This window comes from Heterodontus francisci, chromosome 9, assembly GCF_036365525.1.
Source record: "Heterodontus francisci isolate sHetFra1 chromosome 9, sHetFra1.hap1, whole genome shotgun sequence".
In the NCBI taxonomy this organism is placed as follows: domain Eukaryota; kingdom Metazoa; phylum Chordata; class Chondrichthyes; order Heterodontiformes; family Heterodontidae; genus Heterodontus; species Heterodontus francisci.
The window spans coordinates 119244928-119259878 of record NC_090379.1 but is presented as its reverse complement, the minus strand read 5'-3'; the positions used below and the strand labels follow the sequence as shown (position 1 = coordinate 119259878).

General features: G+C 40.4%; 1 protein-coding gene across 2 annotated transcripts in view; it reads right to left on the bottom strand.

Annotated features, from left to right (window-relative positions):
• The window catches only part of LOC137374021 (RNA-binding protein 25-like), a 131523-nt gene that overhangs the window by 52937 nt on the left and 63635 nt on the right, over positions 1–14951 (bottom strand). For both annotated transcript variants that reach the window (XM_068039794.1, XM_068039795.1), the window contains exons 9-12: positions 9532–9615; positions 6615–6973; positions 5967–6081; positions 5446–5535 (exon numbers count right to left, since the gene is read on the bottom strand). In XM_068039794.1, coding sequence (XP_067895895.1) covers positions 5446–5535; positions 5967–6081; positions 6615–6973; positions 9532–9615 — 648 coding nt within the window. The remainder of the gene's footprint in view (positions 1–5445; positions 5536–5966; positions 6082–6614; positions 6974–9531; positions 9616–14951) is intronic.

Genomic DNA, 14951 nt, shown 5'->3' with positions numbered 1-14951 from the left:
GGCTGTACCACTGGGATGCTCTACACCTGAACCATGCTGGGGCTGGTGTTCTAGGGAAGTAGAGAAGGTCTTAAACTCAACAGTGGGGGCAAGGGATCAAATTTGGGAAGATGTGGTCTATCAAAGTGTAAAGACAAGGCAAGAAAGAAAGGTATTAATGTGGGAAATGATAAACAGACTGTGACAGGAAGGGATAGAGGGTACAAATCTAAGAGAAAATCAACAGATAAGACTAGAGGTTACAAAAGAAATAAAAGGACAAAACTAAAGGCTCTGTATCTGAATGCACGTAGCATTCGGAACAAAACAGATGAACTGAGAGCACAAATAGAAATAAATAAGTATAATCTGAAAACCATTAGAGACATGGCTGCAGGATGACATATATGGGGACCTGAATATTGAAGGGTACATGGCATGTCGGAAGGACAGGAAGCTAGGAAAAGGTGGCGGGGTAGCTCTGTTAATTAATGATGGTATTAGAGCAATAGAGAGGAATGACCTTATTTCAGGAAACCAGAATGTTAAAGCGGTTTGGGTAGAGATGAGAATTGATCAACATAAGTCACCCATGGGAGTGGTGTACGGGCCCCTAGCAGTAACTACACGGCAGGACAGAGTATAAAGGAAGAAATAATGGGTGCTTGTCAGAAAGGTATGGCGATAATCAAAGGGAATTTTAATCTACAAATAAATTGGAAAAATCAGATGGGCAAAGGTAGCCTAGAGTTCATGGAATGTTTTCTGGATAGTTTCTTGGAACAGCACGTTCTGCAGCCAGAGAGCAGGTTATACTAGACCTGGTATTGTGCAACGAAGTAGAATTAGTTAATGTCCTCACAGTGAAGGCGACCCTAGGTAGCAGTGAGCCTATGACTGAATTTTAAATTCAGTCTGAGGAAGTGAAGAATGGGTCCAAGACTAATATTTTAAACTTAAACAAGGGCAATTATGAGGGCATTAAAGCAGAGCTAGCTGAAGTGAACTGGAAAATTAGGTCAACAGAGATGCATTGGCAGATATTTAAGGGGATATTTCAGAATACACAGATTAGATAAATCCCAACGAGAAAGAAAAATTTCAAGGGGAGGACCCACCATCCATGGTGAACTAAGAAAGTTAAAGACAGTATAAAACTGAAAGAAAATGCATATAATTGTGCAAAGATGGGTGGCAGGTCAGAAGATTGGACAGAATATTAAAAAAAGCAAAGAATGACTAAGGAGGGAAAAATACGAGTACGAGAGAAAGCTAGTTAGAAATATAAAAACAGATAGCAAGAGTTTCTATAGTTATTAAAAAGTTAACAAACTGAGCGTTGGTCCTATAGAAAGTAAGCCTGGAGAATTAATAAAGGAAAATAAGGAGACAGCATATAAATTGAACAGGTATTTTGCATCCTTCTTCACTATAGAGGATATAAAAGTAGCATCCCAGAAATAGCTATAAATGAAGAAATGGAAGGGCGGGAGGAACTCAAGAAAATGACACCACACAAGTGGTACTGAGTAAATTGTTGGAGCTGTGGGCTGACAAATCCCTGAGTCTTGATGGACTTCATCCTAGGGTCCTGAAAGCAGCATTCAAAAGGGGAGATTCAAGGGGTTCAGAGTAAACATGTTCTCACAAAGAAAAGGGTGAGACAGCCAAATCTAGAGTTCCATGGATGTCCAGGAGCCGAAGGGTGAGATAAGGCAGAAAAGGAAAGCTTATGTCCGACACTGAGAACTCAATACTACAGGAAGCCAAGAGGAGTATAGAAAGTGGAGGGGTGAAATCAAAAAGGAAATTAGGAAAGCAAAGAATGAATACTGGCAAGCAAAATCAAGGTGAACCCAAAGTTGTTTTATCGATACATTAAGACTAAGAGGATAACTAAAGAAAGAGTAAGGCCCATAAAAGACCAAAAAGGTAACCTACGTGTAGGGGGCGGAAGATGTTGGTATGGTTCTTAATGAATACTTTGCGTCTGTCGTCACAAGAGGGGGACGATGCAGATATTGCAGTTAAGGAGGAGAAGCGTGAAGTATTGGATGTGATAAACATAGGGAGAGCGGAAGTATTAATGGGACTAGCATACTTGAAAGTTGATAAATCACCAAGGCCAGATGAAATGTACCCTAGGCTGTTAGAAGCAGCAAGAGGGGAAATAGCAGAGGGTCTGACCATCATTTTCCAGTCCTCACTGGATACAGGTGTGGTGCCGAAGGATTGGAGAACTGCTAACGTTGTACCTATGTTTAAAAAGGGAGCAAAGGGTAGACTAAATAATTACAGGCCAGTCAGTCTTACCTCAGTAGTGGGCAAATTATTGGAATCTATTCTGAGAGAGGATAAACTGTCACTTAGAAAGGCATAGGTTAATCAAGGATAGTCAGCACAGGCTTGTTAAGGGAAGATCGTTTGCCCAATTTGATTGAATTTTTTGAAGTAACAAGGAAGATAGATGAAGGTAGTGCAGTTGATGTGGTTGACATGGATTTTGGCAAGGCTAACAAGGTCCCACATGGCAGACTGGTTAAAAAAATAAAATCCCACGGGATCCAGGGAAATGCAGCAAGGTAGATACAAAATTGGCTCAGTGGCAGGAAACAAAGGGTAATTGTTGATGGCTGTTTTAGCGACTGGAGGGCTGTTTCCAGTCACATTCCGCAGGGCTCAGGACTGGGTCCCCTGCTTTTTGTGGTATATATTAACTATTTGGACGTAAATGTAGGGGGCATGATCAAGAAGTTTGCAGGCGTCACAAAAATTGGCCGTGTGGTAGACAGCAAGGAAGACAGCTGCAGGCAGATATTGATGGTCTGGTCTGATGGGCAGAAAAGTGGCAAATGGAATTCAACCGGAAGTGTGAGGTGATGCATTTGAGGAGGTCAAACAAGGCAAAGGAATAAAAACAAGAAATGCTGGAATCACTCAGCAGGTCTGGCAGCATGCTGCCAGACCTGCTGAGTGATTCCAGCATTTCTTGTTTTTATTTCAGATTTCCAGCATCCGCAGTATTTTGCTTTTATTAAGGCAAAGGAATACATGGTTAATGGGAAAATACTGACAAGTGTAGAGGAAGTAATGGACCTTGGAGTGAATGTCCACAGATCCCTGAAGATAGAAGGACAGGTCGATCAGGTGGTTAAGACGACATATGGAATCCTTTCCTTTATTAGCCGAGGTATAGAATACAAGAGCAGGGAGGTTATGCTGGAACTGTATAACTCATTGGTTAGGCCCCAACTTGAGTACTATGTGCAGTTCTGGTCACCTCATTACAGAAAGGATGTAATTGCACTGGAGAGGGTACAGAGGAGATTTACGAGGATGTTGCCAGAACAGGAAAAATGCAATGTGAGGAAAGATTGGACAGGCTGGGGTTGTTCCCCTCAGAACAGAGAAGACTGAGGGGAGATTTGATTGAAATGTACAAAATTGTGAGGGGCCTGGATAGAGTGGAGGTGAAGGGTCTATTCACCTTAGCAGAGAGGTCAGTGATGAGGGGGCATAGATTTAAAGTGATCGGTCGAAAAATTAGAGGGGAGATGAGGAAAACCTTTTTCACCCAGAGGGTGGTGGGCGTCTAGAACTCACTGCCTGAAAGGGTAGTTGAGGCAGAGACCCTCAACTCATTCAAAAGGAGTCTGGATATACACCTTAAGTGCCGTAATCTGCAGGGCTACAGACCAAATGCTGGAAGGTAGAATTAGAATAGGTGAATCATTTTCCGGCCGGCACAAACACGATGGAACAATTGGCCTCTTTCTGTGCCTTATAATTTCTAAGATTCTATGATTCCAAGTGCCTAGTGAGATAGTTGATGCTTTGGTTTTAATTTTTCAAAATTCTCTAGATTCGGGAAAGGTTCCATTAGATTAGGAAACAGCGAATGTAACTTCTTTATTCAAAAAGGGAAGGAGACAGAAAACAGGAACTACAAGCTTAGCATCTGTTTTCGGGAAATTGTTAGAAGCTATTATTAAAAACGTTATAGCAGGACACGGCAAGGTCAACATGGTTTTGTGAAAGGGAAATCATGTTTAACCAATTTATTGGAGTTCTTAGAAGTAACTTGCTGTGGATAAAGGGGAACTGGTGGATGTATTGTACTTAGATTTCCAGAAGTCATTTGATAAAATGCCACATCTAAGGTTATGGCAGAAAATAAAAGCTCACGGTGTAGGGAGTAACATATTGGCATGGAAAGAGGATTGGCTGGCGAACAGGGAACAGAGGGTAGGCATAAATGGTCATTTTCTGGTTGGTAAGATGTAACGAGTGGTATGCTGCAGGGATCGGTGTTGCGGCCTCAACTTTTTACAATTGATATAAATGACTTGGATGAAGGGACCAAAGGTACGGTTGCTAAATTTGCTGATGACACAAAGATAGGAAGTAAAGCAAGCTGTGAAGAGGACATAGGAGGCTACAAAGGGATATAGGTAGGTTAAGTGAGTGGGCAAAGATCTGGCAAATGGAGTATAATGTGGCAAAATGTGAAATTGTCCATTTTGACAGGAAGAATAAAAAAGCATTTTATCTAAATGGTGCGAGATTGCAGAGCTCTGAGACGCAGAGAGATCTGGGGTCCGAGTGCAGGTGCAGCAAGTAATTAGGAAAGCTAACAGAATATTATTGTTTATTGCAAGGGGAATTGAATACAAAAATAGGGAGGTTATGCTTCAGATATACAGGCCATTGGTGAGCCCATATCTGGAATACTGTGTATAATCTTGGTCTCCATATTTAAGTAAGGATGTAAATGCATTGGAAGCAGTTCAGAGAAGGTTTACTAGACTAATACCTGGAATATGCAGGTTGCCTTCTGAGGAAAGGCTGGACAGGATAAGCTTATATCAGCTGGAGTTCAGAAGAGTAAGAGGCGACTTGATTGAAACATATAAGATCCTAAGGGGTCCTGACAGGGTGGATGTGGAAAGGATGTTTTCCTTTGTGGGAGAATCTAGAACTAGGGGTCAGTATTTAAAAACAAGGAGTCGCGCATTTAATACAGAGATGAGGAGAAACTTTTTCTCTGAGGGTCATGAGTCTTTGAAACACTCTTCCTCAAAAGACAGTAGAAGCAAAGTCTTTACATATTTTTAAGACAGAGGTAGATAGATTCCTGATAAGCAAGGGGGTGAAAGGTTATCAGGTGTAGGCGGGAATGTGGAGTTGAGGTTATAGCCAGATCAGCCACGAAATTACTGAATGGCGGAGCAGGCTCAAGGGGTTGAGTGGCCAACTCCTGCTCATAATTCGTATGTTAGATTGAAATCACAAGCAGACACAGCGGTGAGGTCACGTTTTGTAATAAAATTAATGAAGTCGGGAAAGTAAAGCAAATTATAAATAGAATAAAATTGTTGGGAATGTTGACATTCTTTGGCATTGTGGAGGGAGAACCTGGGGTTTTGGCATAACTGTGGTTCACATCCTCTATTACACCACACTTACCATTTCTCTTCTTCTTTCTTCCTCCCTTTCAGCTTCCTTTTCATAGTCTCTTGCCTTCTTCCGTTCCCTTATCTCCCAATTTTTAAGACGCTGAATCAAAAGGCCGAAAATTAATAAATGAAGCAGTTTGAAATTCAAATGCATGAGAAGCAGAAACAGATCACACAAACATTGGTAGGTAAGTGCGCTGTGAATGCAATGCAGCATCGGAATAACCATGACAACATTATTCTGCCTTTTAAATCTTGAAATAAAATTTGATTGTCAAGGTTTCTTTTTCAAAAAACTATCTGACCTTTTGCGCGACTTATGTTCTGTTCTGAGAACAGAGGATGTCTTCAACTTTGGACACATGTAAGAGGACCAACCGTTCCCAAAATCAGATACAGCACAACCAAAGTAAGTCTGCATCTACTCTAACCAAGCACATCTTCCCCAACTCCAAACCCAAAAAATCATTACTGTAGTAGTGTTGATTCTGAATTCCCACAAAAGCCTTCCTTTGGTCTCATAATACTTACCTCTTGGTAAGCATTCTCCTTCTCACGGAGCTTTCTTTCAAGTTTCCGGCGCTCATACATTTCTTCCTCATCTTCCTCCCGGTCCCTTTTCTTCTCTTTTTCTCGGCTTTTTTCTCTGAAAATGTCAATGAAACACAAGCACATAAACTGATTTTAATATGATTCTCTTTTCAGCCCACAGTAACGGAACTGGGCCCTTGCAACAGCCCTCGTGATCAAATAACCTGACATGCTCAATGCAGGAAACAGTAAAAGAAGTCAACGATAAAGTTTGGAAGGAATAGCCAAAATATCCAGGAATTATTCTTCCTGCCGACTCCATCCTCAGTGAGTTTATGCTGACTACTTGCTTTAATGACTTGTTTTAATGTCGGCAGCACATAAGTAACTGCACTATAGCAAACTCTGATTTTCTCCAATTTTACTTTCAAAATCTATTAGCAAATTCCTGAAGAAAATTCACGAGCTTTTATAGCAACCACTTGGAGAAGGTTCTGGAGGATGACTGGTGCCCATGGCACCATACCTTAACATGGAGACAACACTTTGAGGAGAAATGAGGAAAGGAAGATAACTGCAAGAGACATAAAACAAATTAAAACCTATAAAAAGATAATAAAATACTTTCCCAAAATACGGAGTGCAAACCTGGATCTACTACGATCCTTGCTTCTTTCCCGGTCCCGGCTTCTTTCTCTATCTTTCTCCCGTTCTCGGTCCCTTTCTCGGTCTCGATCCCTTTCCTTGTCCTTTGTTCTTTCACGATCACGGTCACGGTCACGATCTCGATCTCGATCTCTATCTCGTTCTCTCTCACGTTCACGCTCACGTTCCCTCTCCCTCTCGCGTTCACGTTCGCGTTCCCGTTCCCGCTCCTTTTCTTTTTCACGTTCCTTCTCTCGCTCACGCCTTTCTCTTTCTCGTTCGCGTTCTTTTTCTCTGTCTCTTCTTTCTTTTTCAACTTCTTGCCTTTCTTTTTCCCTCCTCCCCTTTTCTTCTTCTAGTTTCTAAAAATTAACAAACAATTCTTACCCATTAGAGGCAATATTTAAATATTACAATGCTTTAAAGAATAGTGTACGAATCATATATTTATCGCGCATAAAAAGCATACGTTGCCACAGAACCTGCCAACTATATAGGAAGGCATTATACAGTTTAGATCATTTAAAGTACTGGTAAAGCATTCAAATTTTAATCAAAACTTTACTCTCCAGAATTCCTACAAGAAAATGAAAATATCAATAGACTACAATCCATCCTTGGAAGTGATTTGACTTACAGTGGTCTGCTAGGACTTGGACGGTCAAGACTGGATTAACATTGCCTATAAGCTAAATGTCTGGGAAGAGCAAGTAAATTGTTCACAAGTAATAGAACGACCAAGTTGTCAGCACCCGCAGATGCTAACACATTAGAAAAAGCAACTTTTACATATTATGTTACATATAGCACATCATCCCTATTTCACAGTTAATCATAGTAGATTAAAAAACTGACAATATACAACAATTCAAAAGTATTAAACAATCATAAACACAGGTTCTTACCTCAAGGCTCTTGTTGTCGATCGGTCACCAATGACTCTCAAATCGGCAAACAATAGTGAAAAGAAAGCTTTTACAACACATCAATTTATCCAACCAGCACGAGGCAACACAAAAACATGAATAAAATCACCACCCACTGCTGGATATACTGATGTAACCGCCATAATTAATGTTGAAAGAGATGCAGAAGTATGTTTTAAAGGTCCCAAAATGAATTAAGTCCAGAAGCACAACCTGGCCTAAGAATTGCTTCTTCGAAGTATTCAGATATAAAGGATTAGGGTAAATATTTATGCTGTCAATTTTCAACTCTGATCACCCTAAATTGTTAAACTACTGATACATTAACTTAAACAGTGCTACCTATACACAAAATACAAACATGCTGAAATATTTTGATAAAGGCAACACAAAATTACAAAAAAGGGTCATTTCTACATTTGAAGGGCATTCAATTAAAGTGTAACAAAGTATTACGATTTATATGAACTTACCTCTGCATTTTCCTAAATGCTAATATTTTGGTGAGAAGTGAAAAAAATTCTTCTACATACTTACAAAAGTCTGAAATCCCTCTTAGCTGAGCACATTTTACTGGGATAAACTCAACAAGTACAAAGAAATATTAAAAGGCAGGCCTCAAGCTCTAGCTCCCCATACCTTTGAATACTTTAATTCCTCAAGTTTTCATTCCTTCAATTTTCATTTAAACTATTGAAAAGAAATCACCATTAACTTAGCTACTGTTTGATAATTTGTGTTTTACACTGTAAAACAAAGGTACTTCAACATTAATGTGGCTTCTCAAACTATGTTACTGTAGTTTTAAAAGGAATGGGTTTAAATGGAAACATTTAAAACATGTAAGATTGTGTGACACAATAAAGGCAAAACAATAGCAAAGGAAAGAGGAGAAGGAGAAGAGAAGCGTATTGGGTCTTACCTCATATTCTTCAGACTCATCAGTGCTCTAAATGGACACCCCCTGTTAAACTGAACATCTGACAGCAACAGTCTGAAAGACTGCAGCAATTACATTACAATATAAAAGAATCAAAACATGCAAAGGTTTACTGTGCAAGTATTAAAGAATCCCAATATTCAAAATGATTGCATTAAACCGCCAAGTACGGAAATAACGAGATTGTTCAAGATCACGACAACAACTAGACTTTAAAGACCAACCAGTTGCACCTTTGCATATTTCTCTAAGGGGGCATCCATGAATTTTATAAAAAAGAAACTGAAGCTCATACTTACATCCTATCCATGCATTTTCACAAGTTCTGAGTTCATCTTGCTTTAGTCACCATATGATCTCTATCATAATGGTGGGGGTCAATGAATAGATTAGCTTTAAGGGCATGTACATTATTCCATGCATGTTATATGGTACCTGTTTTGGATTCCCCCTGCCCTAGCTTCTTCAATACTCAAAAATATGCCTAGAATTCAAAAGTACTACATAACACCACTTACTTTTCCACTAGCCAACAGCTCTAGGGCAGGGCTCTAAACTTTGTTCTCCCCTCTCAAATTTGTGTTTAATTAAAAATTTCTAGATTTGGTTCCTATACTATTAAGTTGGGTTACGAAACGCACTACAAGCAATACTAAGTTGACAATGCATTTAAAGGTATAAATATCCACTGGTCTATCAACTGATATTCAGACTGGTTTTAGAATACTGAATTCTGATGACTAAATAAAACATTAAAAATGTACCCCCCCTACAATTCATTAATAAGTACTTCTGAGAAAATCAGATTATACGCGCAAAATACGGTATGGATTAATTTACTTTCTGCTGCCTTGTCATTCTATCTTAAAATGGGCCTAATATAGCATCCATTTATATCTTAAAGGTTGGAAGGGTAAATTTCTGACTACCTCAATTTTACAAAGAAAAACTAATGCAGCAAATATTTTAAAGAACTATCAGCTTTCTAAAAAAAAGTGAAAGTGTGTGTAGTTCTCGTGCTCATAATTGTAGAAATAGTGAATTTTGGTACTACCTTGTGAGTATCTCTGAATTTGCTAATTTCTCGAGAAATTAGGTCTCGTTTGTCCTCTTCCATTTCCATTGCACTTATGTCATCCTAGAGAAAAAAAACACAGTAGTTACCAAAATATACCATTTTTAAATGCAACTTGTCCTTCGTTATGACAGTGACACACTTAGAATAAAAATGGAGTTGGCTCCAAATACACAGAATCTATAAGGAGAAAGATTATGTTGATATTTTGGGGTAGAGATTCCTTACCAGATCTGAAAAGGGAAGACAAGTATAGGTAAAGATCCTGGGTCAAGAATATAAAGATAGACTTGCATTTTATATGGCACCTTTCATTACCTTGGGATGTTGCCAAGTGCTTTACAATTAATGAACTACTTCTGAAGTACAGTCACTGTTGCAATGGAGGAAATATGGAAGTAATTTGCATACAGCAAGGTCCCACAAACAGCAATGAAATAAATGACCAAATAATCCAGTTTTCCTTTTTTTGGGTACCGGTTGAGGGATACATGTGGGCCAGGAGAACTCCCTATGTTCATCTTAAAATACTGCCTTGTGGTCTTTTGCATCTACCAGAGAGGACAGATGGGGCCTTGGTTTAACGTCTCATCCAAAAGACTCCCTCAGTAATGCACTGAAGTGTCACCCTATTTAAGGTGCAAAAACCTCTGGAGTGGGATTGGTACCAAGAGATAATAATCGACACAAACAGACTGAACAGCTTTTCCCTTTCAAGAAGTGCTGGGTCTCTAATCGTTTCTTCCTACACCATACCTAAATCCCATTCAAGTCAGTAATTTAAACAGACTTTCACCAATCTAGTACCATGTTCACTGACTATCTCTAGAGTGGGGAGACCAAACCTAGGCCGGGTTATGACTTGAAGGACTAGCTCAATCATGCCCACATGATGCTGACTGTGCTCAGCTGTCTTTGGCATGCTACACAAATATCACCAAGATCAATAAAAATTGTCGCACGTTGCCCTCCTTGGAATGCCTTGATCTAAACATGGTGATCTCAGATCTGAACTCTATCAATTTCCTAATAGTTTCTCAATGTTACATCATTTTGCTCCCTACTTTGGACTGGTTTTACTTGCCTTTAGCATTTTTCACAACCTGACTTCAATGACTCTTATCTATCGTCCATCCATCACTTTCACCTCCTCCAGCTTTTAAAAACAGAAATAATCCATTCACAGACGATTTACCATTACTAACGAATCTTAGGATCTATCCACAAATGAGGTAATAACACTTAGTCTTCACGCCTAAATCACAGCAAAATCAGTGACTTTTAATTGCAAACATATTGCTGGGTTGGCCAGCTGACACAGCAGCTTGGACAGTCGTGGCATTAAAAGTGGCTTGCCCAGTTTCAGTTCCCAAAACATTAAACTATTAATTTCAGTTTTTAGATATGAATGAAACAACATACTTTCAGCAACTGTATTTCACATTCGAGCAGTTTCAGCTTTCCTTTCAGTCATACACTGCTATCACAGCAAAAATCACGTTTAATTTCCTGCCACCACCCTTATTTTGTCCAAAGATCAAATGAAAGCTTTTTTTAAATAAAGTGTCTTATTCTTAAACCTTTCCCATTTCCACAGTGGCCAATTCACAGGTGGTTTACAAAACGAATTATGGCCTGCAGGTCAGTTGGTCTAAAATAATTCAAGCTTTTTAAATGTATCTTTAATGTTGTGTGGCATTCGGAAATGAGCTCAGCAATCATCTAACCCTCCATATGCATCTTTGCCTTATTAATTCCCAACTCTAAGCCTGCATCATAAGGAGTTAATTAGGCATTTATTATCTTGCTCTTTCCATTTCCAATCACTGCGTCCTGACTAATGGCAGATGTAGGACTGAGCCTCTCTGGTCTCTTTCAGCATGTTTTTATAATTGGACAATGAGGCACAGGAAAGTAGCACAGCTCTGCATCCATATTTTACCTCACTGAGGCAAAGCCGCGATATCAATACAGCAGCTCCAACAAGACTTCAGGATGAAGCACAAGGAAAAACATTGAACTGTCACCACAGCAGCAACATGGTCATTTCAAAAACACATGCCACGAGGCTGTAATAAGGAAGCAGACTGGAGATTCAAACAGCACCAAGAAATCAGAGGCTGTAATCAAGTAATGGGAGCAGAGATTCAAACAGCGCCAGGAGATCGGAGGCTGTGATAATGTAACGGGAGCAGAATGGAGATTCAAACAGCGCCAGGAGATCGGAGGCTGTGATAATGTAACGGGAGCAGAATAGAGATTCAAACAGTGCCAGGAGATCAAAGAATGTGATAATGTAACGGGAGCAGACTGGAAATTCAAACAGTGCCAGGAGATCAAAGAATGTGATAATGTAACGGGAGCAGACTGGAAATTCAAACAGTGTCAGGAGATCAGAGGCTGTGATAATATAACAGGAGCAGACTGGAGATTTGAATAGTGCCAGGAGATCAGAGGCTGTGATAAAGGATCAGAAGCCAAATGAAACAGGAGAAAACCAAAAGTGATGTCAAAGTGACATCACAATAAACAGAGGAAGCAGCAGCAAAACACAAGTATATAGGTCCAGTACCTATATATCACTTTTAGTGTGTTTCGCATTTTTAGCATCTAATCAATTAATTTATGAATTGGAAAGCCCGGAGGTAAGGGAGAGCAAACATCAGGAAGAAAGGTAAAAACACCTAAAATGATGTCTGCACAAGGAAAGAAGCTGATTGGTGAGTAGCTGGTAAGTGGTTTTTTTTTATATAAAAGCAAAATACTGCGGATGCTGGAAATCTGAAACAAAAACAAGAAATGCTGGATTCACTCAGCAGGTCTGGCAGCATCTGTGGAAAGAGAAGCAGAGAGTTCCGAAGAAGGGTCACTGACCCGAAACGTTAACTCTGCTTCTCTTTCCACAGATGCTGCCAGACCTGCTGAGTGAATCCAGCATTTCTTGTTTTGGTTTTTTTTATAGCCTTGTCTATTTATGTTAAATTAGTTAATAGTTCAATAAATAGAGACATGGCAAGGTACCTCAGTCCTGTGGAATGCACATCCTGTGCCATGTGGGAACTCCAGGATGCTTCCCATGTCCTGAATAACAGGACATGTAGTCAGCTGGAGGTGCTCGAACTCTGGGTTTGGGAGTTTGAGCAGCATCTGGGGGTCATTACAGTGCATCTGCATGACAGAGTTTCATGGATAGCACGCTTCAGGAGGTGGTCACCCCAGAGCTTAAGAGTGAGCAGGCAGAGAAGAACTGGGTGACCGCCAGGGAAGACTACAAGCAGATAGCCTCATGAAAGCATTTCGCTGTCTAACCAATATTCAATTCTACATACTGGTGACTACAATGGTTTCTCTGCAAGGTGCAGCTGGAGCCAAGTACATAGCACCACGGGTGGCTCAGGTGTACGGGGGGCAAGGAGGAAGGTTAGAAAAGCAATAATGATAGGGGATTCTTGAGTTAGGGGAACCGACAGGTATTTCTGCAGCTGCAGATGTGATTCCAGGACAGTATGTTGCCTCCCTCATGCTGGGGTCAAGAATGTCATCGAGGGGATGCAGAAGATTGATGAGGGAGCAACAGGTTGTGGTCCATATTTGTACCAATGACATAGGCAGAAGAGGGATGAGGTCTTGCAGGCACATTTTAGGAAGCTAGCAGAGAGATTAATAAGCAAGACCTCAAAGGTAGTAATCTTCGGATTGCTCCTAGTACAGAAATAGGAGGATAGCACAAATGGCTGGAGAGATGGTGCAGGAGGGAGGGCTTTAGATTCATAGGACATTGGGACTAGTCCTGGAGGAGGTGGGACCTCTACAGGCCGGATAGGTTGCATCTCAGAGCCGGGTCAAATATTCTTGCGGGCTAGTTTGCTAGTACTATTGGCGAGGATTTAAACAAATTTGGCAGCGAGATGGGAACCAGGATGTAGCGTGAGAAAGGAGAAACAAGATGCACAAAGGATTGGGTGAGACAGATAACACTACAGTAAAAAATAGTAAGGTATTAGGTGGGGACAGACTAAGAGGAAATGCAACAAGGTCTAAATTAGGTTTATTGTGCATGTATGTAAATGCACAAAGCGTGGAAAATAAGGTGGGAATATGATGTGGCAATAACAGAGAGCTGGCTCAAAAAAAGGACTGGAGTACTAAATATTCCTGGATTCAAGGTGTTCAGGAAAGCTAGGGAAGAAAGGAGGAGTAGCCATAATGATTAAGGAGAATATTACAGTGCTGGAGAGAAAGATTAATCAGGGAAAAATATCAACAGACACTTGGCGAGGCAGATCGTGCTTGATTAATCTAATTGAATTTTTTGATGAAATAACAGAGAAGACTGATGATGGGAATGCAATGAAATTGTCAATATGGATTTTTAAAAAACATCTGACGATTACCAGATACAAGGCTGGTTAACAAAATTGAGACACCTGCTCTGGGGAATGCAGACAAAGCCAAGTTGATGACAACTTGGGTTGCTCAGCTGTACGCGGGCAGGGCGGGGAATGGAAGGGAGAAGGAAGGTTAGAAAAGCAATAGTAATAAAGAATTCAATAGCTGAAGGAACAGATCAGCGTTTTGCAGCTGCAGAAAATAACTCCAGATGGTAGGGTCAAGTATGTGACTGAGCAGTTGCAGAACATTCTGGGGGGAGAGTCAGAGGTCATGGTCCATATCAGTACCAATAACTTAGGTAGAAAAAGGGTCATGCAGGTAAATTTTAGGAAGCTAGGAAAGAGATTAACAAGCAGAACCTCAAAGGTAGTAATCTCCGGATTACTTCTGGTGTCTTGCATGAGTGAGTATAGAAATAGAAGGATAATGCAGATGAATGTATGGCTGTTAAGATGGTGCAGGAGGGAGGGCTTTAGATACATTGGGACTGGTTCTGGAGGAGGTGGGACCTACACAGGCTGGATGGGTTGCACCTCAACAGGCCCAGGACCAATATCATCATGGTGGGATTTGCTAGTGTTGTTGGGCATGGAAACTGGAGCCTAGATTTAGAAGGAAGAAAAGCAAAGCTGGAAATGGAAGGCTTAAAATTAGTAACAAGTGTGGAAGGCAGAGGAAACAAAGGTTAGAAAATAAACAAAGTTGTTTGGCAGTTTTTAATGGCATATACTTCAATGCAAGGAGTCTAATGAATAAGGCAGATGAGCTGAAGGCACAGATTCGACACCCGGAAGTATATCATAGCTATTACTGAAATATGACAAAGAGGAGCAGGAATGGCAGCTTAACATTCCTGGTTATGGGGTTTTCGGATAGGATGGAGGGGGAATAAAAAAGTCGGGGGTGGGGGGGGGGGGGGAGAGAGGGGTTATAATATTGATTGAAGGAACAATTATAGTTATGAGGAGGGATGATATGCTAGAAGGATCATCAAATGAGAACATATG